This window comes from Octodon degus, unplaced genomic scaffold (genome assembly GCF_000260255.1).
Source record: "Octodon degus isolate 3935 unplaced genomic scaffold, OctDeg1.0 scaffold00001, whole genome shotgun sequence".
Classification (NCBI taxonomy): Eukaryota; Metazoa; Chordata; class Mammalia; order Rodentia; family Octodontidae; genus Octodon; species Octodon degus.
The window spans coordinates 13,685,855-13,713,731 of NW_004524577.1; the positions used below are offsets into that span (position 1 = coordinate 13,685,855).

A 27,877-nucleotide genomic window follows, 5' to 3' on the forward strand; every position below is an offset into this window, starting at 1 on the left:
GACAGATAGGATTGTAAGGAAAAGTGGTGGTAAGGTAAATAAAATGTCTCTTTCTGATGCCTGCCTTGGTAGAAAGAAACATGACCTCTTCTACCAATCAGGTGGTTGTGCAGAATTAACTGTGAGACACTCAAGACTACACCTGGATAAAAGAACACACACACACCCCGAGTTCTGTACAGTGCTTTGCAGTCCAAGGGCTGCCGACTGGAAGGGTCAGATGGATTAAATAACTGAGGATTCAATACTCGTGTGAGAAACTGAAGTTGGGGATGTCATCTGTACACACGTGCATCTGAAATTTATCTTGTACTCGATATATAAGTACAATTACTACATTATAGAGGCCAGATAGCTCAGTGGACTAAAGTGTCTGCTTAGGAAGGTGCAGGGACAGGGGTTCGATCCCCAGCATGCTGTGCTGGCCCCGCCCCTGGGGCACACTGAGCCAGTGACTGAGACTGGGCATGATGGTGTGCACCTGCAATCCCAGCACTTGGGAAGCTGAAAACAGGAGGATCACTATAAGTCCGATCTGTGTAGTGAAACCCTGTACTAAAATATATACAAAAATATTAAGAGAGAGGGAGGGAGGGAGGAAGGGGGGGAGAGAGAGAGAGAGAGAGAGAGAGAGAGAGAGAGAGAGAGAGAATTCTGAACAAGGGATTCTTGGAACAATAAATACTGAAAACGATGTTTTAAAAAGCCACAAGGTTCTACAGCCTGTGTTTCCCATGCACAAGGTTCCAGCTTCAATCCCCAGTACCAAAAAATAAAACATAAACTTATTTCAATTTACTCATCACACAACTCTCAGAGCCCTTAAAGTGGTGGCTGTGCTAAAAGTCTTTAGGAGGGAAATAAAGATAGACAGAATTTTCTGCGCTTAACTGTTCACAAGAGTTGCTCACCTTTTCATCCTCAGGGACAGAATTCACGGGAAGGACGCTCCACCCTAACAGTTTCCTGTACATCCCCCTGCAAACTGGACACACTGCCTGCAGAATCTTCGATTTTAGCTCACCCTCACTCTCTGATTGAAAAGCTTGAACATTATCAACTCCAAGTGAAAGACTTCTGAATAACAAAATAAAATAACCTCTAGGATCTATATGTTAGAATAATTTCTTAGCAATATGTTAAAATCTGAGCTTGAGTAAAATAGATTTTCATATACATCCCACTATTTCATATTATTTCATATATATTTCATATTATTTCATATATATGAGAGAGAGAGAGAGAAAGAGAGAGAGAGAGAACAGGGTCTACAGGGTCTCACTACATAGATCAAACTCATTTTCAGCCTCCTCTTTTCAGCCTCCCAAGTGCTGGAATTTAGCACACACCACCATGCCCAGTCTCAATCACTGTCTCAGGGCACCCCAGGGGGGTATTCAACCCCAGCCCCTGCCTTTGCCTAAGCAGGCCCTTTAGTCCGCTGAGCTATCTTGCCAGCCCTAATCCCACTATACTTTTGTATGAATACATTTTTGACTCCCATCCTGTGCCTGTGGAATGGCCAGTTTGAACTCTGTATTCCACCTGGTCATGTAGCATGTAATAATAACTACAGAGAGATTGTAAGTCCATCATGGTACTCCTTTCTCCTGAATACACTGCAGTCCAAAACAGCAAACTTCCTTCTGCTGTGGCTTAGTACTCAGGGGTTTGTACACAGAAAAAAAAATCAAGAGAAGCTAGATCTACCCTTTCTGCTTGTTGCACTGAAACTGGTACACACAGAAGGATAACAACACTGTTTTTTAGGACCCCACATAAGGCGCATATCGTAGAAAAATTTAGGCAGATGCAAAATTTCAGTTATACGCTTTTAACCTGTTCATGGTGCCAGAGGCTACTTCTATCAGTCAACATCCGCTGAGGGTACCAGTGCATCTCTGTGCATCAAGCAGCTCGGGGCTTGTCGGAGTAAGCTAGGTGTGATGCCTGATTTCAGCAAGCTTCCCGGAAAAGGTCAGGTAGACACAACTGTGAACAGCACATTCACTCTCGCTTCATGCTTCCCGTTCGCACATTAGGCTTTCACTAGGGCATGGAGCACATTTTTCATTTCTAAAAGTGAGGTGACTATTTTGGAAAAAGAAACCCTTTTCTCCTTTTAAATTGATGGGCTATTGTTCCATGTATTGGATTAAAAAATCAGGTGAATCCGTGAAGAACTGAATTAGTATTGTGCTTCACAGACACTGCGTTAGCCAAAGAATGAAGGAAATCATTGTCTTGACCTTGGTTTCAAGGGGTTTTGACATTCATGTCGTAACATAAATAACAGGCGAGTTAGCCCAGCAGCAGTGTGGCAGAAATGCAGGGGAAAAAAAGAAAGAAGAGGCGGTTCAAATAGATTTCTACACAGGTGTTTCGGCAAAACGAGTTTGTCAAGAGGATTAAAAAGAAACATTAGAAAATGATCATTGCGTGCTGTTTTATGCATGGGCATACATCTGGATGCTCAGAAATTTTGAGACATTTCAAAGTTTTGCTCCATAATTAATTGCACCAGAGTAATCTATGAATATCAAAGCACTGTACATTGTGGAGAATTTATTATTGATTAGACTTTGAAGAAGACAAGCTGAGTTTTGGTGTTGTCTGGAGAGGAAAAATTAATGTGAGCTTTCTAAGTCAGACATAGGCTTGATAAAAGGAGAGGCTGGACCGGGTGACAGGAGCCAGGGCAGGCTTGGTTCTGCTGCACTCTTTGGGGCTTCTGGCTCTCTAGCTACCAGCGGACAGCTTCCCAGCAATGCTCCTCAGCTCTTGCGTTACTGGGACAGAGCAACTAACAACCACAGATTAAGGAGGAGGAGAGGTTTAATCTGGCTCTGGCTTTCAGGGAACGGAGCCCATGGTCAGCTGGCTCCAGGGCAGAGAATTTATGGCAGAGGTGGAGTGTGAAGCAAAGGTGTTCAGCGCGTGGTAGCTGAGAAGGAGATGAAGGAGCGCCACCAGAGAAGGAGAGACCAATGACTGAACAAGACACCAAGGCCACCCCACAAGCTCTACCCAGACCTACCCAGAAGGACGTAATAACAACTGTTGTGGTTTGTGTCTAATATTTTACAATATTAGCATAATATTTTACAATAATATTTTACAATAATATTTTATTCCCAAATTATCAGGAATAAATAACTTTTAATTTATAGATATGGCTATCCTGAATTTTGATCAAATTTTCCTACCTGAGTAGACAAGTTAAGGCATTTCCTGCAGAGGCAAACAGAAAGTAATGAAAATGGGACTATTATAAGTCGGTAGGTAATGTTCAGAGTCACTCCAGTTGGAAGTGGAAGTCTCAGTGGCTGCAATAATTAATCTAAAGTGTCTCAGACAGCTCACAGTCCCATCTCTTCACTTTTGTGTACATTTTTATAATGAGTTATAGTTCCTGATTGTATTTCTTGACGAAGTTTAGGGTTGGTTGGCAGTAGACACTAAAACCTCATGCTTATTTTGAGTCAAGACTTTTTTTCCTGTGCTATCTGACCAAGTGTTATTATTGAGAGTGGAAGAAATACATTCTAAATGTGTGAAAATTGATTCAGCATTTGTATTATGCTTAAAATGAAATTTGGAGGTGAAAATTATGCCCCAAATGTAATGAACTGCTGTGCTGTGTGGTAGTAAAATTACTTAGTAGGAAGATAAAATATTCATGCATTCAAGAAGATAATGGTAAGGAAACCTGCTTTTCTGCTGTAACTGTCTTCAGATAGTTTGAGGCAAAATGCCCTGTGCTTTTCAATATAGAACATTTAATATCTCATATAAATAACTTTAGCATCTTAATGTAGCTTTAGTCATGTGTGTTTATAGTCCTTCTCTAATGTTTAGATTTGGGGGTGTTTGGTGTGAGGCCCCTTAGCCTTGAGTCACTGGAAACGAATTACCCGCACTCTTGGGGTGTACCCTGGCAATGAGCGTGCGAATTTTCAGGTCAGCATTAGTTCCTCCAGTTATTGTTCTGTTCCTTAAAGCTCCATAACCATTGCAGGAAATGAGTCAAATACAAGAGCGGGTTCATGTTTCCAGATTGACAGGACGATGTTTCTCAAGTCTTCTCATAGCAATCAGTGGTGCCTCTGACTAACCAGTGCTACAAAAGACAAGTTAGACAGCACGTCTACAAGCCCAGGTCCTTTGGGTGGGATGGGAAGCAATGGCCCAGTTCCTCACACTGTCACTAGCCGTGCAGCCCTTATGACTCCAAAGTAGTCCAACTCTGACTTCATCTTCTGGGAAGGGGAATTTTTTTGAGACCTTAGGTTTTATTTATTTATTTATTTATTTATTTATTTATTGTTGTTGTTGTTGTTCTTATGTGTATATTTTATAGGACAGGGTCTGCAGGGTCTCAGTTCATAGATTGGACTTGTAGTGACCCGCCTGTGTTCACCCTCCCAAAATCTGGGATTACAGGCACGTGCCACCATGCCTAGTCTCAATCACCATCTCAGTGCACCCCTGGGGTGGAGCCGGCATGACTCACCACGGATTGAACACTGGTCACTGTGCCTGCCTAAGCAGGTGCTTTAATCCATTGAACTATTGGCCAGCTCTGAGACTGTAGTTTTAATAAACCACTAGAACAAAGTATTTCTGACTTTTCGGACATTTTAATTTTTCTTGTCATTTTTATCCTGCATTTTAGAAAAAAACATCTCTCTAAAAAGCATCATAGTCAGAAATGTCCACACATTTATAAATTAATAATTTCTACAAATCAAGTTAATTGAGACAGTATTGAGAACATAGTTGAGCAATTTATTAAATAATTTCAATGCACTGATGGGGTAATATAAACTAAGACCTATCAAAATTATTTATTACATGAGATATAATCAAAATATATACTGAATGCTTAAATGTAAATGTATTTCTTTACACATTGCTATTAATCTACCTTAAAGACTCAGCCTTGCTTCAAACTCACTTAGCCCATCCCACTGGCTACCTTCTAGAGCAGTCCTGGAAGTTCTCTTTCATGAGTGTCCTCAGTTGGGCTGTTGTGTCTGCCTCGATGCTCTGAACTGACTCAAAGCACCTACTTTTTGTGGTGATTTTGACTTTGGGGAAGAGCCAGTTGTGTGCAGATGGAGTGAAAGGTGTGTAAGGGCTGTGTGTCCGAGCAAACCTTTCTGCGAGGTGGTACGTGAAAGCACCACTCACTCAGTCTTTTGTTAAACCTTCTAAAGAAAAGAGAGTTTGTAGAACTGCTTCAGAATATGGCAAGAACACTGCAGTAAGTGTGTGTGTGTGTGTGTGTGTGTGTGTGTGTGTGTGTGTGTATTGAGGGGGTGTATGATAATATCTCTCACCATAATAAACTTTAAAATTTTAATATTCACTATATTTATTAATTTTATTGAGAATCAAATAGCAATGAGACAGTTTCAAAATAGGTTCGTAGGACAGTTTCAATAATTAACACATTGCATATTGTTGTCTTCATAGTTGCTGTTCATAGTACAAGATGCAGACATGCTATCCTGTCCAAACACTATGAGTACAAATCTTTCTTCTCATTGAATTAAGAGAATGCAGCTGTATATCTATCCTAACTATTTTGTATATGCAGATACAAAATGGTCCTTCATTTGTATCCCCTTTTTTTGTTTAGTTTTGTCAGAGATGGGTATCCCATTGCCATTTAAATATTGTAGGTGCATGAATTCAGCAAAATATTCCAAAATAGTCCAGTGATCCATAACAGTAGTGGGTTTTCCCACTACTATTAAGACTGGCAATTTCAGAAGATGCTGACTTGAGCCTTTCACAGCTCAGCATATTAATATGGCTTTACTTTTTATATCTCATTTTTATACTTTTCTGCTGGATGGTTAAGACTAAGATAAAGCAAGACCTATATAACAAGAAATGTAACTTTTGTATCTGACATAGTGATATACGTGTGCCTATGTTTATAGCAGCACAATTTGTGATAGCCAAATCTTGGAAACAACCAAAATGCCCATCACCTGAGGAATGGATGAAAAAGATGTGGTATTTTTACACAACGGAGTATTACTCAGCTATAAAGAATGATAAACTCCAAGCCTTTATATTCAAGTGGATGCCACTTGAAGATACACTCATAAGTGAAATAAACCACACCCACATGTGTAAATATCATATACTCTCCCCTGAGTAAGGATTCAGAAGAAGAAATAAAAATAGAAAGGTATTGGAGCCGGGGAGATGGCTCAATAGAATATGTACCTGCCTGAGAAGGGCAAGGGCCTGAGTTCAATCCCTGGTTCCATAAAAAAAAAAAAAAAAAAAGGAAAGAAAGGTATAACACAATTAAAAGGAAAGCAAGAACTTAAGGACTACACAACAAACAGAGGGCAAGGAGAAAAGGCAGGAAAGATGACGGGGGCAAAGCCATACATTTATATGCACGCGATGGTTAAGACAATGATCCTGAGACTCTTCAGCAGGTTTTTGAAACTAGCAGTTAATCGGTAGGATTCTCACTCTGACTAACTACATATGCTGATACCTGTGAACTAGGCAACTGCACTGAAGAGAGCAGTGTGTAATACTAGGGTCATGCTTGGAATCACGATATATTTTGGTCACTCATGAATATTACATATTTTCTTCTAACATTTAAAAATGACTCAGAACATCTGCCCATTTTAATGTGTCTGTATCATTTTTAACCATTGATAGACAATAGTAAAAATCTTATTTTCCTTTAAAATTTATCTCAATCATTCCATTAATTAATACATTAATTAATGCATTTTAAAATACACTGTTCAGTCACATTCCTACAATTATATTAGGACACATAAAGTTACAGAATGTCCATGCCTGAAGCACAAGGCTTGCATAGTGTTTCTTCCTTATATTTTTATTGAAAAATAAATATATGCAGAAAAAGTCACTGAAACTTGATAAAGGAAAGGAAGGACAAAGGAAGGAAGACAACATGATGGAAAAAGACTGCAGCAACAGTGTTTCCCAGTAGATCTGAGACAGGAAAGAATTGAATTTATCTGAAAGCACCTTGAAATTTAAGCAGCTTTGTGTTACTGTCTTTCGTAGCCCTACACACACACACACACACACACACACACACACACACACACACCCTTCCCGCTGCCCCCTTCATATCAAATGAAATACTCCTGAAGCCTACAATTCCATTACCCAGGGAAGAGGACCCAGAAGCTCCAGAAGGGTAACTTCAAACAGTGACTTTCCTTTGTGTTCTTCAGGCCAAGCGATGACTTACGGTTGCTATCACGTCAGTCTCCCTCTTCTTCGTGCTCTAGCTCCTAGTACTTCGGTGCACTGTATTCCATTTTGAGGAAAGGAGACTTCACATCGAGAGGAGATAACTAATTCCTGACAGTGTACCAATTCTACACGCATCCTTTTAGTGCTTCTACTTTTGCCACAGGAGTTCTGACACCCACTGTTTACTACGTGTTGGACAAATGGACAGTGATTTCACTGGGGAGCACAATGGATTGGTGCTACGAAAATAAAGAGTTAGAAACAAAGAAGAGGACCTGAACAGGAAGACACTGAATATGACTGAATTAATGAACATCTGAGGATGCACAATGAATGCTGCACCTGCCTCAGCACTAAGAATATTATTGCAAATGCATGTGAAATAGTAATAAGTCCAGATTCCTCTACTTGAAATAAGAATTATATGATGTTCTAGCTACAGAGGAGCTCTGCACTAATCACTCAGCCATGGGTTCCATCAAGTGACCCCTCTGGTCCTCTCTAGGAGAGACTTGGTGAGTTCACAGTGTCAGGCCTTCATCTCCTGATAATGTGGAGCAGATCAGTCATCCTACTGGCTATCTAACCTCAAGCAGTTCAAGTCGACATGCAAGCTTTAGTATCCTCATGGGGGATCTTCTGCCAGTCGTTTTCAAATGTCTTTTTGGAACTCCATTATTCAGCAAATTCCCTAGGGGATTCCCCAGAAAAATAACACATTTCCAGGTATTTTTTTCCACAATTACTATTTAAATCACCTTATAAACATATCAGTTGATCTATGCTTGAATATTTCTTTGACCTCTACAATTATATGAATGAGTTCTGATAGGCATGGGAATAATAGTTTGTATATAGGAAATATTTTCTGTGACAAAAAGGCACGCATTTGAAGCCAGCACAGCAGGGTCCTCAAAGGACTGCTGGAAATGACAGTATCTTCATCCACAAGAGCATGATCTTGAGATGTCCTTCATACAAGGGTGAGCTGTGTTTTGCTGTGTCCTGATTGGAATGTCGAAGTTCTTCCAAAGTTTCACTCGCACTGTGCCCCAGGCTTGCACTTATGAACAAGTTGGCACGCTAGCGACCCAATATGCTCCTTTACGTAAAGAATAAGTTCTATATAAGAAGTGTTTTTTGCACTTAACAATGTATCTGAGATAAAATGATGCCTGCATTTTGTGGAGAAACAGTTTCAGCTGAAACCTTGTCTTTATCGTACTTTGTCTACTTACATGTTTAAGGAGAGCATTTATGTACCTTTTACTGATGAGAATTTTTCCTTTTCAAGTAATTTCGCTTTGATTATAATGTCTGTTCTTGTTTATAAATTATCTTTGTAAGGGTTGGCCAAATAGTTCAGCGGATTAAAGTGCCTGCAAGCAGGCTCAGGGGCCAGGGTTCGATTCCCAGGCCTGCTGTGGGGCCCCACCACCAGGGTGCTCTGAGACACAATTGAGACAGCGTGGTGGCGCGCGCCTGTAATCCCAGCTCTTGGGAAGCTATAAGCAGGCGGATCACTACGAGTTCGATCTAGTAGTGAGACCCTGAACACCCTATAGACCCTTCCCTAAAATAAAATTTAAAATATAATAAAATAAAATAAATTATCTTTGCAAAGTTCTTCAAATCCTTCAAATAAAACTATCAGGAATGAAAAGAAAAGGGAAGGGAAGGGATAAACTGTAACTCTGTGGGGAAACACGCTGGTACCAGCCGAGGTTTTCTCTCCCTCCAGCATGTCCCAGGAAATAGACAGGACCAAGGAAAGAGACTGTGCCTAGTTATTATAAGAACTGGTCAACTCCAAATTTATTTTGACTTAAAGATAAATACTAGTTGGAAAAAGAAAAGTTTCAGATGAGAGAAGTGAGTGAAAGAAAGCACAGTTTCTTAGAAGTCTAAAAACTCTATCATCTTATTATAAGAAAGAAATTCAAATGTCCACATTACAGCTGCCAAGCCCTAAAACCCTAAACTTTAAACAAAGAACATGAAGAATACAGACAAAGGACATGTGAGACGTCGTAACAATCTAGAAGTGAGGAAGATTTCAAAAATCACAGTTGACTCATTACTTGACGAAGTTCTCTAAGTGAAGGATTTCACTAAACATGAATGGTACTAGGAAGTCCTGAAGACTAAGCTGCCAAACCAATGTCATGACACATCAGTAATTCTCTGGCTTAATTGTTTGGAGAAAAGTTTCCTGTTTGCATGAGTAACACAAAGAGTCAGTGAGTTAAAATAACTATATTTTCAATATGTTTCATATATTTCTTCTAAGTATTTCACAGGAACCTAGATTCTTCCTAATGCTAGAAGCAACCACTAAAACAACAAAATCCAGAAGTCCCTGATGCTCTTTATGGAACAAAATACTTTATATTTTGATATTTTAGATATCGAGATATACTCCTGAATTCCACACATCTTAATATCAAATATTAATAGTATAGCCTCTGTTGTCTTATTTTTGGCACTTCGTATGAAAAACTAAGTAACTACAAAAATATAAAAGATATAACCTGCAATAGAAACTTCACCATAACATCAGGATTTGAAGACAGACTTTACAAATGCTTCCTAACATCAGCACTCTTACAAGAGTATATTATTATTACTCTCTTGTACTTATTGATCATATTCATCTCCAAACCAAAACCCAAACAGCCAATAATAAATATAATACGCAGAGGGCTAGGGAGATGGCTCAGTAGAATAAGCACTTGCTTGGCAAGCGCAAGGGCCTGAGTTCAATCCCCGGTTCTGAAAAAAAAATTAAAAAATAATATGCAAATATTAAAAGTGACAATTCCTGTTTTATCCAAGTCTAGTTTACGTCACTTACGAAGGGCTTTGTCATTATACACAAATGTCTGACTAGGTCAAATTTTAGACACTGTATTCTTTTTCTATGACCTAATAAATGTTACTGTGAGTAATTAGGGACTGGAGGTCAGGTGTGCTTTTCTGCACTATGCTACACACACAACGTGCTAGTCTCGACTAGAGTCACCATTTGTCCTTCTCAGACTGATGAGGGTGACAGATCCTGCCTACAACCTTCTGCCAGAAGCCCCGCTGCCCTTTTATTCAAAATAATGCCACTGTCTCTCCCTCAAGGGAGAACCTACAGTTATGAGTGTATACATAAACCACTAGTGTTTTAATTTTCCCTACTCAGAACCGTTCTAACACTCTTACCCTCAGCATTGTCCATTAATGACAAGAGCTCTCATGGACATATTTATCAGTTAAGTGCATGCTCCACGCATGCTCTGACTTCCCCTCTGATGGGCGTCCTCTGCAGCCAGCTGGGAGATGCACCGGCGCTGGGGCTCGGGGTGGGGAGGTGCAGGAGCAGACTGTGCCCTCCCCATCCTCCCTGCACCCTAAGTCCAGGGGAGGGGAGGGAGATGGACCTGTAAATTTAATTATAAAATAAACTACACTTTGAAAATAACTAGACTTCTTAAAACCTAAATGGCCTGAGATTTTTCTTATATGAGAATGAGTGGAAACATGAAAATCTATGTTACTTATATTTATTCATACTGTGATTAGGAGCTTAAAAGAAAGCAAGGTGATTGTACCTGGTGGTAGGCTAGCACTGCACTGCTTGCCTGGCATGTATGAGGCCCTGGGATCATTCTCCAATACTTAAATTTCTTTTAATAAAGTGACAATATTTATAGAAAAATAGAACCATTTCTTGTTTGGATCACACTTAGCACAAAATGCAAACCATCCAGGAAAGCTCCAGAGGGTATCACGTTTAGGTTCTTGTCAGTGTATCTCCACTCTAGAGAGGCTGGGACGAACAGCTGGAAGGCCGCCGTAACAGCCAAACACCGGAAATGCAGCCCAAGAGGCATTTTGTAAGTCCTCTGGATACTGACTGTAAATACTGTCCTTAGGAAGCAGGGCCTTGTTCATTACAGCTCATAGAAAGCAGCTCCCAAACAATAAAGGGCGATCAGTTCATCGAGGAAGGGGACTTAAAGTAAGTCCACACTGCATCTCTTATAGATATAAAATGAGCCACTTAAGGAGCAAGAACTAATCGCGAGAACACAAGTTGAAGACCTCTTTCAGGAATATGTAATTTTGCATAAAGATCTATCTTATGTTGTTTTATGTCTAAGTTTTTTTGGTTCCAATTTTAAATTTTTAGAATGAACTAGAATCTTTGACTGTGAGTTCTTAACACCTTCCCACAGCCCATCAAATGCCCTTCTCTCTCCTTTCTTTCTTCCTCCCCTTTCCCCTTTCCCCTTTCCCCTTTCCCCTTCCCCCTTTCCCCTTTACTTTTCTCTCTCTCTCTCTCTCTCTCTCTCTCTCTCTCTCTCTCTCTCTTTGTGGTACCCGGGGATTGAACTCATGACTTTGTGCTTGCCAGGCAAGCACTTTTTCCACTGAGCTATCTCCCAAGCCCATTCTTGTCTATTCTGTCTGCATCAGTATCATCCTTATGTAACCCAACAGTTACCCCTTCTGGTCTCTTCTTATCAATATATGTCAAATAATTCTTCAGTCTTTTATCTTTTAAATTTTGGAAATAATTTTCTGGGTTTCAATTTCTACTAGTACGGTCCAAATGTAACCCATATTCTTGAACTGGACCTTGCATATATTTGGCACATTAATTAGAATTTTTTTTTTTTGAACCGGGAATTGAACTCAGGCCCTTGCGCATAGCAGGCAAGTGCTTATTCTACTGAGCTATCTCCCCAGCCCCTAGAATAATTTATTTTGATAAAGACGTCACAGTATTGCTTTGGAGATCAACTCTGTATTTGGATCTAAAACACAAATAGCTTTTGAGGAATGCTCCTGAGCCCACACGTTAAGGACTATAGTATGTATGGAGTTGCAAAAGCAGGTCTTTTGATTATAATATCAGCTACTGGAGAAGAGATAACTCATCAGGATGAAATCAAGGTGCTGATTTCTCAATTAGCAGCGCTGAAGTGGCCTTGGATTTTAGCAATACTGTAATATGACTGGTTGTGGTCTCAGAACCAATCATGGTTTTAGTGATGTTGTGAGTCACAGGTCTTTATTACGCATTGCAACTCATCAGCAAGGAGTGCTCAATATTAGGTGATTATTAATTTCTCCATTAAAACTTGAATCCGATTACAGTGCTCCAGCGACTCGGGAACCTCTCGCAAGCAAGTGATAATTACATCAGTGCACGTGGCTTTGTGCTTACATCCATTAGCTGCCGCGCTATTAGAATGCGGTTAATTACAAAAAGGGAAAGGGGATTAGTTGGTTCTGAAGAGTAGTATGAGGAAGTTCTTGACAACATTTTAGCAACCACAATTCTGAAAGAATATGCATGCTATGAGTTGTGCTTCCCTCACTGTACTGAGATTTGTTTGTTTATTTTTATGCTATAACTGATCTTCACTGTCTCTTAAGATGTTGATGTGATAAAGTTTGAACTCCTGGCACAAACTAGCCAAAACGTATCTGCTACCTCCCAACTCTTAGCTTTTTTATTTCTCAATCGTAGTTTTGCTGGCTGGTGTTTGGTTTGGTTTTGGTTTGTGTTCCTAGGCAGAATATAAAAGGGACAGAAAGAAGCTGGTATTGTCACCTGTGGCTTGTTGCCCACCGCGCTGCCTTCTGCCCGCCAGCAAGGCTTTCCCTTTGCGATGCCCCTCTGCTATGCCACGCTGCTTTGAAACCAGCCAGCACTGAATCAAGACCTCTACCAATTGTGAGCTAAATAAACTTTTCCACCCTTAACTCTGGCTACTGAATATTTTGTCCCAGCAACAAGAAAAGTAACTAATACAGGGAAAGAATGTCCCCCACTTGCCACTTCAAGAATTACAGCTATGAACAGGACGTATATCCAATCTAATGAAGGAGAAAAGGAACCTGCATTTATGGGTACTTTTCTCTGTGCTGAATTGACTTAAAAATCTTATAGAGAAATTGGTAAAGGACATACACATACAATTTTACTTAATGTATCATGATACATGTCTCTGTCTTTCATCTACCTATATATCTACATTTTTCTTCAAATTATATAAATCTCTAGTGGTGGTCACTAGAATCTTAAGCCAGTCATGACAAAATTTTTTCAAATTCTGTCACCTTTCATAATATTAAAATGCTATGTGCTATCCGTGTTGAGACTAACAGAGCTCACTAAAAAGTGTTCCATCTCAATTATATCAATAACACAGTTACTGGAAGATTTTTCTTCCTTTTCTCTTTCCTTGTGCTAGAAACTAGACTCAGAACTTCATGTGTGTTTGGTTCATGGTCCACCACTGAGCAAATACTTTTTAGTGTTCTAGTTTCAACACAGATAATACATAGAATTTTTAACATTATCAAAGTTGACAGAATTTGAAAGAAACTTGGCATGCCTGGCCTAAGATTCCAGTGACCACTGGAACGCTTGGGTGATTACAACCACTGGACACAGAAAAAGCTGCCTAAATTCTATACCACGTGCAAGAAGGAGAAGATACACTAACTTGCAGAGACACGCTAGTCTGTAAAGGAACAAGACATCAGTTTCAGGGTCCCACTCTACGTTAGCCTCTTGTGTTCTTCTATTGGATATATTATGATCCTTTATTTGTGATGTTTAGACAATTAATATTCAGCTAAGATGGCATTTTTGTGAACTCCAATATTTAGTATCAGGAGGAAGCTGGATAATCAAGTGATTTTTATATAATAAAACAAACAAAAAAACAGGCATTTTGATTTTTGCTCCTCAAGGTCTAGAGATGAGTAGACAATTCCATCCTTTGCTTGGTGCTGAAGCAGGCAAAGCAAATGGGGAAACAGCAGGAGGAGAGAGTTTCTCTGATGACAAGATGTATATACATAACAGTGAGATCAGCATTAGCAGCCTTGATTATATACACAGATAAAGGTGATAAATAAGGGCCAGCCAGATAGCTCAGCAGACTAAAGTGCCTGCTTAGGCAGAGCAGGGACCAGGGTTCGATCCCTGGCATGCTGCGCCGGCCCCACCCCCAGCTGCACTGAGATGTATTGAGATTGGACATGGTGGCGCGCGCCTGTAATCCCAGTGCTTGGGAGGCTAAAAACGGGGATCATTAGGAGTCCAATCTGTGTAGTGAGACCCTGTAGATTCTGTACTAAATAAAAAATAAATAAATAAATAAAGGTGATAGACTAAGGAAAATGAATAGAAAAATTAAAAGTGAGGAAGTTCAAGACAGAATGGGAAAACACAGACATATGTTAGATAGGTCAGCCAGTAAAACTAGGAACAAAATATAACAGGATTTCATGATAAAAGTAATGGAAGAGGCTACTCTAGACTGCATGGTTGGGGAAGAATTTGCTACAGAGCTAACATCAGAGGTGACACCGGCCTGACAAGACCATAGCTGTGTCCCTTTCTCAGATCTCAAAGCAGAATCTTGAGGGCTGTCGTGAGCAGTGAGTTGGAACGCTAGATGAAGAAGCAGCGACGCCTGGAGTCCGTCAGGGAGCAGTCCGCTGTGCAGAACTGCAATCACAGAGCTCTAAACCCAGCAAGGTCAAAGACGCCTTGTGAGGTTACTGTGCCTCGCCGGGATCTCTACATGTGGTGCATCTTGATTTAGCGGTGTCACTTCCAAACTATGACCCTGATATTTATCTGATGCTCCGTAGAAGGCTCGCTGCCTTTTGGACTATTCCCTCAGTCCAACAGTCCAACACCTTGCAAAGCACAATGCTAAACAACTGTGACCCAGAGGGACACTACCGTGTGTCAAATGTCACGCATGTGTAGTTCAGGGAGGAGAGAGTGACACATATGATTGAAATACTGTCTTGTCATACACATTTTACATCAAAAGCCATTCTGGATCTGCCTATCTACTCTAACAATGAACTAGATTTTAAAAATTCATTTGCATAGTGCTTTTGGATGTTCTAAGTCCTTTCATATGCATTATCCTATTTCATATTCACAATAACTGTGATAGAATTCAATTATAATTATCTTCATCTTTAAAGATGAAAAAGCTGAAGCACTGAGAATTTAAATGACTTGACTACCATCATAAAACGCGCCCTACACATCTCACCAAAAGGTCTAGTCTGAACTAAATATAGTAAAACTCCTCACTCAGTATAGCAACAGGGGGCTGGGGGATGGCTCAGTAGAAGAAGAGCTCCCCTGGCAAGCGCAACAGAATGAGTTCAATCCCCAGTTCTGCCAAAAAAAAAAAAAACCCTAACATATATATATATATATATATATATATATATATATATATATATATATATGGCAATTCATTTGAAGGTACAAGGAATAAAAAACACATCATCTACATCCTTAAGAAATATGAAATCTATTTAGAGAGTTTTTTCAGACTATCTCAGATAATAGCTTGTGCAAAAATGCTACGTGCAGGTAAGAACACTCAGATTGCTTTGGGATTATTCTATAATCTGACCAAAGTTAAATTTTATATTGGGCATTTAAATGTGGCTAGATCTTGATGCTTTTACATTCTGGAGATTCTCTGATTTCTCTGATTTTTTTAACGTATTTTTCATATCAGTGCCAATGAATCTTGCCCGCTGCCTGTGAGTTTATTGCTTAGCACAAGTATCCAGTTTCTTCGTTTTGTAGGTTAAACTTACCTACTTACCTTTTCTGCTGAACACTTCCACTCAGACACTGCAGAAAACCTTACTTAGCATTTCTTTCTCATTATTTTCATCCCAGCTCCAAACCTGATGCTGACTTCTACGTGATAACCCCTTCCTAGAATGCCAAGCCGCCCACACCCAGGAAACGCCACTCAGCCCTCCTCCTTCAGTTCTTAGAAAACCAGCGAATTTCACTCCATTTGAAACGCTAACTTGCTGTCTACTAAGCAGACATTCTGTTTCTCTCACTATGTGCAGTGAGGTTTTCTCCACTTTTGCTTGAAGTTGACAAATGCCTTGCTCTAATAGTTTCGATTATTTTAGACTATGTCTTATATGAGCCAGCACCTGGTATACTAACACATAAAATACACCGAATCATTTAAAATGCTGTAATTGCCTTATTACAGATAAATTATTATTATTATTATTATTATTATTATTATTTATTTTTATTTTTTATTTTTTGGTGGAACCAGGGATTGAACTCAGGCCCTTGCGCTTACCAGGCAAGCGCATATTCTACTGAGCCATCTCCCTGGCCCCAGCAGATAAATTATATATCTAAACTTTTTGTCTTCCACTGCACTTGCACATGTTTTCTACCTTAATCTTAAATTACCAAATATACATGTCAAGTGATTAAGACATAAGGAAAAAAAATCTATGTATATATCTGAAGTCATATTCTCTCTCTCTCTCTCTCTCTCTATATATATATATATATATATATATATATATATCTGTATGTTATACATATTCATGACATTATGTTAATATATGTACATTAAATCAGCAGTACATGACAACATGCCATGTATTGTGTTAAGTGATTTTTGTACCTATTCATTTCAGCTTTATATCAACCTTATAGGTATATCCTTAATTTTTAATATAGGTTTCTTAATAAAAAGTCAGTGGAGATAAAAGGTGTATTTTAAAATCAAAGGTGATGAGAGACACCTCTGGAAAAAAAAAAAAAAAAAAGCCTAGCACTTACGGGCACCAGGAACTTCTTAATCTCTTCCAAGGCATGGCTCATGCGTGAGTAAGCTTCCCCAGGCGGCGCGAACACCTCGATCAGGACGTGCAGCTCGTCACTCAGGTGGGCGTATTTGGCTTCCCCACTCTTCCTTAGCTCTTCTTCCTGCGAAAGAGGTTACTTTTAGCCGTACATAGTCATCCACTCTGCACTGATTTAACATTTACTGAGAATATGACAAAAGAACATAATCGCAGCAAAATTTCCATAACTAGAAAGAAACCCTCTGAGAAATAAAGAACTGCCATAAGCCACTTCAAGATGTAAAAATCATTTTGAGTATTTGAATGACTTTAAAGCCATGGCATAATTATTATCTATAATAGATTGTAATCAACTAAATGAAAATGCTAAACTTCTGAAAATAAGTCACAGAAAGAGGATTAATTCCTTTCTTGCAGTTTCTTTCCGTTTTACTGTATCTATTATACCTTGCAGAATTTGTTTATTCCTTCAGGTTCTTACCTTCAGGAAACAATCTGATGCACAGTATGAAAACCATGGTTGGATTCCTTTCATCTTATTCTTTTCAATGTGTACCATTTCTAATGTCTTCTCAATTATTATTATACATTCTTTAAAATGAATTTTAAAAAATAAAGAGTAAAAAGGACAAGAAAAAAATTAAGGTTTATTGAAAGGAAGAGTTAATGTTTAATTGTATGACCAAAACTGTGTACCTGGGGCTCAGGGATAGCTCAGTAGAATAAGCGCTTGCCTGGCAAGCACAGGGTCCTGAGTTCAATCCCCAGTACTGCAGGAAAAAAAATAAATTGAAAAAGAACAAAAAATTGCATATCTTTATCTGGAAATCCGAGTAACAAATTTAGCATTAACAATACATAATATAACAACCATTGTTAATTTTCTATTCTTGTTTTGAAATTCTGTACCATTTGTACTGTTGTATGTTGTTTTGTTTCTGCCTTTGATTTTGTTACTTGTTTTTGGTTTTCCTCTTTAATATAAAAAAGAGGATTAATCCTTCCATGTAGATTTACATTTTCATAGAAAAGGATTATTTTGTCTCTAGTGTATACTACTTTTCAGATTATAAGCAAAAGATTATCACTGCATTCTTTAAAAGAACCAGAACTTCCTAGCTACTCTTTGAGAATGTGTAGGTTACTTGCTCATAATAAAAAAGTAAGCTACCTTGAGGCTGGGGAGATGGCTTAGTAGAATAAGCGCTTGCCTGGCAAGTACAAGGGTATGAGTTTAATTTCTGGTTCCACTAAAAAAAAAAAAAAAAAAGAAAAGAAAGAAAAGAACAAATAAGCTCCCTTAACTAAATGTCAACACGAGCGTTAATCGCAGCCCAAATTTCCACTGCAAGATAACTACCAAGATTCACACCCACCTTGCTTCTATCACTTTCTGCCTCACGCTGGTCATGTCACTGGAATGGGGCCAAACTATGTTGGTATTGATTGCACACCAGCGCAGAGGATTCTACCTAAGGATTAGTACATTTCTAATGGGTGAGTGTTTCTACGGTCCTGTGGCCACACTCTGTCCCAGCCTGGCTAATTCTGAGCATGTCACACATATCAATCACATCAGCACACTGGGTCATGCATACTGGTAATGTATGCTAAAAATTTCAAAGTCATCGCTACTCATTGTAACTCTGTATTTGTGTGCATGCTATTGATTAAAGAACAGATTAGAAGCCTTGAATAGCTTCAGCAAAGCTAGGACTCAAAACAGTGAGATAATTTTGCAGCTACACTTGTACTTTTTAGAATTTGAGGTTAGCTAAAATGTGAAGCGGGTGTGGTGGCACATGCCTGTAATCCCAGCACTTGGGAGGCTGACGCAGGAGGATCCTTGCAAGTCTCAGACCAGCCTAGCCTTCAAAATGAGTTCAAGGCCAGTTTGAACTGCATAGCAAGACTCTGTCCCAAAATACAAATAAAGTAAGATCAAATAAAATAAAAATAAAGAGAAAAAATAAAAAGGACAAATGTGTGGAGATTGCTCAACAAACCAAAAGTAGAAATTCCATTTGATACAACTATCCGCCTTCTAGGATCTACTCAAAACAGTTAAAGTCATCATTTCACAGGGACATACTAATTTTACGGCATAACCCCACATTCATAATAGCTAAATCTTGGAAACAACGTTTCCAGCAATAGATGAACGGACAAGGAAATGTAGCCTTTACCTACAAGGGAGTACTACTATACCATAAAGAAAGATTAATTTGAGGCATTTGTAAGTAAGTGGCTACAATTTGAGAACAAAACAGTAAGTGGCTTATGTAGAACACAGGAGCTTAGCTATCACGTTTCTCTCTCACATGAGAAACTTAAAGTTTATGTATATGCAAATGAGGAGCAAAGCGGAAGGCAGAAAAACAGGAAGTGGGAGGAGTTAAGTTCCCCAAATGACCTTTTCAGTAGTTTCAAAATATTTCTATATATATCCTATTTGTTTTATTTCTACGACTAGTTTTTCTTAGTTCACTGAAAGGAAAGTTTTGTTACGGTATCTGCCTGCTTCTTCTTTGTACGGCTGCAAATTTTCCCATGTCTTGTACTCCGAGTAACTACTTTGAAGGTAAAGACACAACAGCATGTTGGCTACTTCTATTCTTATTATTTTGTTATGAAATTTTTCTATGAAATAAAAAATAATTCCAAAAGATAACAAAATTAATATTTTTACCCCTAAATTGTTAATCAAACAACCAGCAACTGTATCACTAAATTTCAAAGGATAAAAATAAATAATTCTTAGGTGTTCATGCAAGTGACCTAAGTAGACATAAACTGGATAAACCAAAACAAACTCACTATTTCTTTCATGGGTCATTCGTATGACCATACAAATGTGTTTATCTGATTAGGAATGTGCAGTGTCTTAAAATATGAAGGACCCACTTAAGAGATGGGAAAGTTCCCACGCACGTCCGTCTGTCCACATCCGTCTATGTGACTGTGTGTCTTTGTATCTGCATGAGGATGCATGCCTTCACCTTCTCAATCTAGTACTGGTAAGGTTCAGCCATCCTCTGTTTCCCTCAGAACACTTCTCATATCAAACTAGGACTTTTCCTTGGCCAGTTCTGTCTGGGAAAGAGAAGCAGCAGCACCTCTTAGATCTACACACCCGTGGGTTGCAGTGAAAATTTCCTCCTGTTTAGGCTCTGCTGAGATGTAAGCTGCTTGTTAATTCTGAGGCCAGCTTGGCTTGGATATGAATGCTGGAACAGCTAGCTCAGGTGCATGCGTGTACCTCCTGCCCACGAGCAATGCCATCACTATGTCCTGTACACATGCTCTGATAAAAAAAAAAAAAAAAAAAAAAAAAAAAGTGTGCGGTTGCAGGGAGGCCCAGGATGGAATGGGAGCTGTGACGTAGTCTCAGCCTAAGTGCCACACTGGGACTGAATCTGGGGAGTCAGCTTGTGACAAGAAAAGGTGAGAGCAAGCACTGGGCCACGCTGAGCCTTGACTCACTCAGAGCGAACGTGATGTTTCTTGGTTCCATATAATCCTGGCGAAAGGTCAGCCCGTGCCTGCCGTGTGCCCAGCGTGTATTTTCCAAAACAGTTTTATATTCCCTAGCTAATAAACCTCCAAGTTTCATCAGAATACATCAGATCATGGCCATCCTGAATAGCGGAATTCCCTGGGCACCAGTAAATGTATATAGAGCAACTCATCCTCATCTCATGAGGTCTTTCTTTTATGACAATCCCTAACATATTTTGGTAAAAATGTTCATCTTAACATTAAACGCCTTAACTAAGAAGGTGATTCAGAGAAGCGCTTATTCTACTGAGCCATCTTCCCAGCCCCAAGAAGGCGATTCAAATGCAAAAGTAGTGTTTCAATAATTACACTCGAGGTTAAAAATATGTCCTTGTATCTTCTGCCATTCTTCTAACAAAGGTCATAGTATCTTGAAGTTCACACTGGCTACAACAGGGCATGTGATGGCATACATAAAGAAAAAGATACGAAAAATAAGAAATGTTAGAAATCTGGAGGGTAGACTGCAGCGAATAGTTCTTGAGATGCAGACTCAATCTCTAACAACAACAGGGAAAAGGCAGATGGAGTGGGTGAAAGGACTGGCAGATGCACACACGGGGTGAAATCCTACTGGCCACAGGCACTTAAAGCACTGCACAGCTGGTCTAAGTCAGTGTTACGAGAAACAGTGTCTTTATTCCATGAAGGCTCTTCACGTTTGCTACTGACCTTCAGACAGTTGTGATGTTCACGTGCTACAACGTAAAAGAAATTACGGGCTCAGTATTTTCTCTTAAGTAAAAGTATTAATTGCTGAACATTAAAGATTTTAAGCAGTTAGTAAGGGGACACCAAATCTAGTCTTATACATCTCCAAACAATTTACCTGTGTTACACCTTAAGGTAAAACATAAGTGAAATCGTTCTGCCTTTGCCAGATTATTTTTTAATAGAAAAAAAAAATAAAAGCTATGGCACAAAGTAGTCTCATTTGAAGTGTATTAGTGCATTAAGGGAATAGTTAAAGACATTTTTCTAAGAATTGTATTTTGTCTTCTACAAGATATTTTTTCTGATTTGGAAATAGCTTCTTAATTAATGATTGTGTCTCTTTATTCACAATAGCTTGTCCAATGAAGAAAACCTGAAAAAAAGACCGCGAAGTCTGAGAGTTTTTAGACATCCTTAAACATCTATTTAAAGAAAAGTACTGTCCACACTTTCAGTATATTTGCTGCAAGTCCCTTTCATGATGCTGGTGCAAGTAGGGACACTTGTGGTGTTGTCTTGGTAACAATGGAAAACGTAAAGTGCTTCTCACAGATTATCTAGCCTTATGTTACAACTACATTTTCTGCTGGATATTATTCTCCACACTTTATAAAAGAGGAAACTGGCACAGAGAAGCCTATATAGAGTTACCCAGACTATAAATATTTAGAGTTGGATTAACCACATATAATCTCATTCCCCAATCCCAGCCCTTACTATAGGGATGTTACTGGTATAGATAATTAAGCCAAGCACAAGAAAACTGTTTATACACCAAGACTTCTCCAAGATACTTCTGGCTTCTGAAAGGTCTTGGCCAGTGGTCTTCTCATAATTTCCTATAGTGGAGCTTTACAGAATGCAACCTGCTCCATAGCATCCTACAGCAAGGTATACATTTTACTCACTGAGTGTGTCTGGAGTGAATGGTATGATGTTCTTAGCTTTCCCTGAAAATGTTCTTAGTCCTTAGTAACTAGGTGGTGAAACTCTCATTTTCAAGGTTCTCAGCGTATACTTCATGTACCACTTTTCTAAACATGTCAGTGACCAAACAGCAAAGTGTATGTCCAACTCTCTGTGATACTCAGTTCCAAGCAGAACATTCCCCCCAAACGTTTAACGCTGAGCTCAGATAAGGCACCACCTGTTTCAGATGATTACACTGTATTCCTGGAACAAAAGTGGTTCTTTCTAGCTGTTGTGCACTAGTGGAAGAAGTCTGCTTATTTTATCATTATTATTTTTAATGTATTTGGTTGGTGCAGGGTCTCACTACACAGCTTGGACTTGTAGTGATCCTCCTGTTTTCAGCCTCCCCAGCGCTGGGACTGCAGGTGTGCGCCACCACACTCGGACTCTGGCTGGCTTAGCCTGCCCTGGAGGCGGGGCTGGCAGGGCATGTGGTGTCGGGGATCAAGCCATGGTCTCTGCACTTGCCTAAGCTGCCTAAGCAGGTGCTTTAGTCCACTGAGCTATCTCGCCGGCCTGGAAGTTCTGTTTATAATACTGCCTATACCAATTCTATCTGTTGTAGAAGTCAAGTGAGCTCATGGCTGAGTATTCCATGGCAGTTCCGATGATGTCAGACAAATGCTGCCAAATGTGATACAAGATCAGAAGTCTCCTTGTGCTCTGGCTTTTGAATCAAGCCATTTGGTACCTGGATTTTCCACGTATCTACTTCAAAATAAAACAAAAACTTATTAAAATATTATAAAATATACACTCATGGCAAGTAATTTATGAAGATCATAGAGTTTTATAATCACAGAATGGCATCAAGTGAGGAGGTCACACTGACAGTCCTATCATAGATGACTTCAAAATCCTTGTTCTCTCTACCAAAGCCCTTCTTCGCTGCTTTATCACATTTTAACACTTCTGTTTCAAATTTTCATGGTACTTTTTCTTGCACTTGCAAACTTCCTTGGGTAATTCAAGATAAAAACAAACAGAACAAGATGACCAAGTTTGATTTATTATTCTTACAAGACTGGATCATTACGGAGAACACCACCACAGAGGGAAGACAAATCCATGGACACTACTATCCTTAGAAGATGGATCACTCTTTGCTACCCGAACTGACTTTTTTGGAACCCGTCTCCTTCCACAAGCAGTGTGTCCAACAATTTTTAACACACACACACACACACACACACACAGCTCTGAGAGGGAGATTCTAGTGAAATAAATGCTTCTACCTTGTCCAGTGAAGTACAGCTGTCATCTAGTTTTACATGTTTTAAAGGTCATGACAAGGACTGTTCATGATGTGATGCATACCCTGTATTCCTCTTAGTGCTGGTACTTTGTCCTCTAGATTACGTCATGATGTATCCCACCATCCTCCTCCACCTCTAGAAAGGCTTCCTGAGTAACCAAGGTGATGCCATACACATCATGTTTTATGCAATATACAGGGAGATGTGTACATAATTATATACACACACACATCTATATAGTCTTTATACATTATCTAACTACAGAGGTAATATTTACTAGTATCCATTTAAAGATACACAACAAATACTTAACTTCCCACATGGTACTAAGACTGCAAAGCAGCCTCCTCAGCCAGGCTGCTAGAAGATTCCATGGTGTACCACATGCTTCTGCCCTGACACTTAACCCACAAAGCAGCAGGCAGTGGCGCTTGTTCCCAACATCGTTATACCAGCATTGGCTGCTGCTGTACATTTTAATATTGTCTCCGTTATTCTTCTCTTGTTGCTGGGGAAAATACCAGACACACAAAATGAAGGAAGGAAAGGTTTATTTAGCTCAGTTACTGGAGGTTTCAGTCCATATTAAGCTGGCTCCAAGATAGAGTAGCACTTCGCAGAGAGCAGCTTTTCATGGCGGTGGCAAAGCGCAGAGACGGCAACAATGGCAACAGAAAGCAAGTCTGCCTCTCTGTCTCTTTTATGTTACATTCAGGCTATCTGTCTACCCCAGGCTGGGTGTAGCGCTCATACCCATAATCCCAGCTATGTTACATTCAGGCTTTCTACCCTAGGCTGGGTGTAGCGCTCACTCCCATAATTCCAGCAGTACTCAGCCCATAATCCCAGCCTTGAATCATGAATTCATCACAAACTGTAGAACTGCTCCTCATGAGGCTATGAAGGGAGGGGACAAATACACACAAACCATAACAGATACTGTCTAGTGATGCCTGCTTGCCCTCCCAACTTTTAAAAAATTCCCAACAGCCTTCTGATGAAAAGCAGGCTGTTATAAAGTAGTTCACTATATATATACATTGTTCCTATAGTTACAGTAAGAACTCCCTCGTTCATTTATTCACCATATTTTCTTGTTAGATGGATTCCGGCTTCGCTGTTCCATTGGGTGACCAATCCATCAACATGTCACTGTCACCATTTTCCCATCTCTCCAATCACTCCTACACCGACAGACGTGACAGGGCATACAGAAGAGACTTCACACATTCTTTTCGAAAATAGACTAACTAAGGTAGTGAGAAAACCACTCTCTATGTTCTGCAGTCACTGATCCCAGTCTTCACTCAGGCTAGCGTTCTCTTCAGTGCCTCAACCATTTATATTTTAAAATTTGGGGACAGAATGAACTACACCATGGCATACCACACAGGAAGACTGAGGTCTACTCGGCCTCCTCCATGAGCAGTAAGAAAAAGGAAGCTTGGCACACTACTGACCCCGTAGAGAAAAGGGAAACAGCCGGGAACCTGCTGCTTACGTGGATGTGTACCATGGACAGCGTGGGGCGGAGGAACCCTGCGTCCCTGTAATTGCTCGACCCATATCTGAGTGAATCGACAGGGTGAGCCAGTGGTGGTAAAGGTGGATGAAAGGCCCCCAGACCCATTCTAAGCCTCTCTGTGCTCCACCTTGGTCACCCCTTGGTCAAATGCAGGCACACAGGCTGGCTCCTACACCATTCTAATAGGTTTTTCTCTTTGTCTCTAATAAAGGCTCTCTAAATTATTATTATAGTCAGTATGTTTCCCAATACATGAAGACAATGTGGATAACTATATTAGATCTCAGGCTGTTACAATTATTACTTAATAGGTAACATATCTGAACTGAATAAGATGCAAAAGAAATCTCACCCACTGAACTAAGACTAGAACTGTCAGCTGCGACAACCTCCTGGCCTGCTCTCAGTTCCTCCACTGTTCTCTGTAAGGTCTTTTGTCGGGAAAGTACTGAACGTGGCCACCGGGATATTCCAAAACCAATTGTATGAACAAGGTTTATGGGAAAACTTCCATACCAAAGCCACAAGTAACCACCACCCCCTTGTTTAATTTTGGTACAAGAATCCTTTATATATCTCCATTTCATTTGTTACTCATCACTGAGCAATTCCCTGGCTTCGTATGCATCTTGTCCTCCCACCAGCTGTCTCTGCTGTCCTAATGTTAGGCTCCCAGGCACTAGACCCAGGCTGGAAAAGGGGACATTTTCTTCTCAACAATACACACATGTATTCAGTAATAATTTATTTGTAATTACATCAGTATACAACTAAAGTTTGTACCACATTGATTATTTGTACTGTGACTATAAGCACAAACACTATTTAGGTAAATAAGTAGAACAATAGAAGCTTATAACCGAACGGAACTTCAGGGCACTCAGAAAAGCTAATATTAGCACCTTTCCACACGTGTCCCTCCTAATCTAACCTTTCCTGAGCTAGTTATTGTCCTACATAATGGGACTGGCCATTATATCAGTTTTCATCAGGCTATTCCAATTTTAGGAGAATTGTATCTCTATAAAGAAAACACTCACTCTTCACCAATGTTAAGAAGGGTCCCAATGAGCAGAAACTTCATAGTAATATATTAACAACCACATCAGAAGAGTTTATTTCTGTTGTTCTCCAGACACAAGTACAACTACTTCAAAAGTTCTATGGGCAGATACCAACTGGTGCTTTACTGTAGATAATCTGTGGAAGAAAGACGCTTAGAGGAGGGCTTAGAAGATGCACCCTAAATGGACTATGCACACAAGTTAAGCAGCTATGTTCTCTGGTCTTTGTGAAGGAGAGGAGCTAACTGTAGAGCTGACTTCAAATGTCGTTACACAGAGCTACAGTGGTTTCCAACGCAGGCATCCTCGATGACCTCTACAGCAAAATGGAGTCTGTCACCCACTCATTCAGCTTAACTTGAACTTTTTTAATATTAGAAAAGGGAAGATAAGAGGTTTTTTTTTTGTGCAAACTCAACAAAATAAGACAACAGATAACACTAGGGAAGATAATATCTAATGTTTCTTGTAACTTTTAAATTTTATGATTCACTTGGGACTTTCATTCAAAGGCATTCTGAAATTTAAAAATCCTAGTACTAACATAACATTTTCTAAATAGATTCTGTGCTATGATAGTATTATCAGGAAAATTCAAATAAACTCTCATTTTATCTTAATTTTTTGAATATTTTCAACAGGAAAACTATGCCGCCCCACCCCTTTGTCGGCTCCAGCCCCGGGGGCACAATGAGGTGGTGAATGAGACTGGGCACGGTGACGCCTGCCAGTAATCCCAGTGGTTGGAAGGCTGAAAGACAGGAAAGATCACTACAACTCAGATCTGTGCAGTGGGACCCCGTAGACCTTGTACTAAATACAAGGGGGGTGGAGGGGATAGGAAAACTACCACATATTTGCAAATATTACATCATGTAATCTTCACACTTAGATTTAAGAGGGCTTTGGAGGTAGCAGATTATAGTAGAAAAAAATGAACTTTAGAGTCTGTAAAACCTAGACTTCAATTAACACTTCTGATATTTTCTATGTATGGCATTTGAAAATATTTCATTTTGCAAGCACTAAGATAATTTTAGATTCTTCAGGAAACTTGAAATGCAGATTGATCTCTATCTATCTATCTATATCTATATATATTTGCATAGCAAATGGCAAATTTTAAGTACTACTCAGAAAAAAAAGGTTTTCTCACAAAAGAACTAAGTAACTTAGTTGTGGTTATTCAGTTAGAGGTCAGAATTCCTTCTACTTGTCTCAAAACCACATGCTTACATTAATGGACATTTATCTATGAATACTGAATTCATTTGAAAGAATCTAATTACAAAAGTTTCAAATTAAATATTGATTTGATGTAAGCAATACCTCATAGGTGGGATGCAGGTGTAGTTATTAATTTAATGTAAATGTATAACTTTAAGGGAATATATTCTTGAAAATCATTCTAAATTCAAAAGCCCAAATGTTTCAAGAGGATAAATAAAAACTAACATCACTATGAGTTTAGTCTGTTCAGCATACTGTAGCAAGCTACCAAAGACTGATGGTCTATCCCAGACATGGAGGTCAGTGAAAGTCCAAGATGAAGACCCCTGATTTTCCTCCTGGACAGTGCTCTTCTCCAGGCTTGAAGAGAGCTACCCTTGCGTGGTCCCTTCACATGGTGGAGACATAGGGTTCTCTTTTCAATTTTTTTCCACAGTGGAACTAATCGCAGCCTGTGTTCTCCCCAAGCCTGTCCTCCAAATACCAACACTTTAGGGATCAGGGTTTCAATACAGCGTGCTGGGGCACGGCATCACACAGACATTCAATCTATTTCACCAAGTGGACTTTCTTGAATGTTTAATGTTCAATGAATCCTAAAG

At 39.5% G+C, this 27,877-nt stretch overlaps 1 protein-coding gene across 1 annotated transcript in view; it reads right to left on the reverse strand.

Moving 5' to 3' along the window:
* The window catches only part of Khdrbs2 (KH RNA binding domain containing, signal transduction associated 2), a 451,883-nt gene that overhangs the window by 241,096 nt on the left and 182,910 nt on the right, over positions 1-27,877 (reverse strand). The window contains exon 4 of the mRNA XM_004623186.1: positions 16,931-17,077. Coding sequence (XP_004623243.1) covers positions 16,931-17,077 — 147 coding nt within the window. The remainder of the gene's footprint in view (positions 1-16,930; positions 17,078-27,877) is intronic.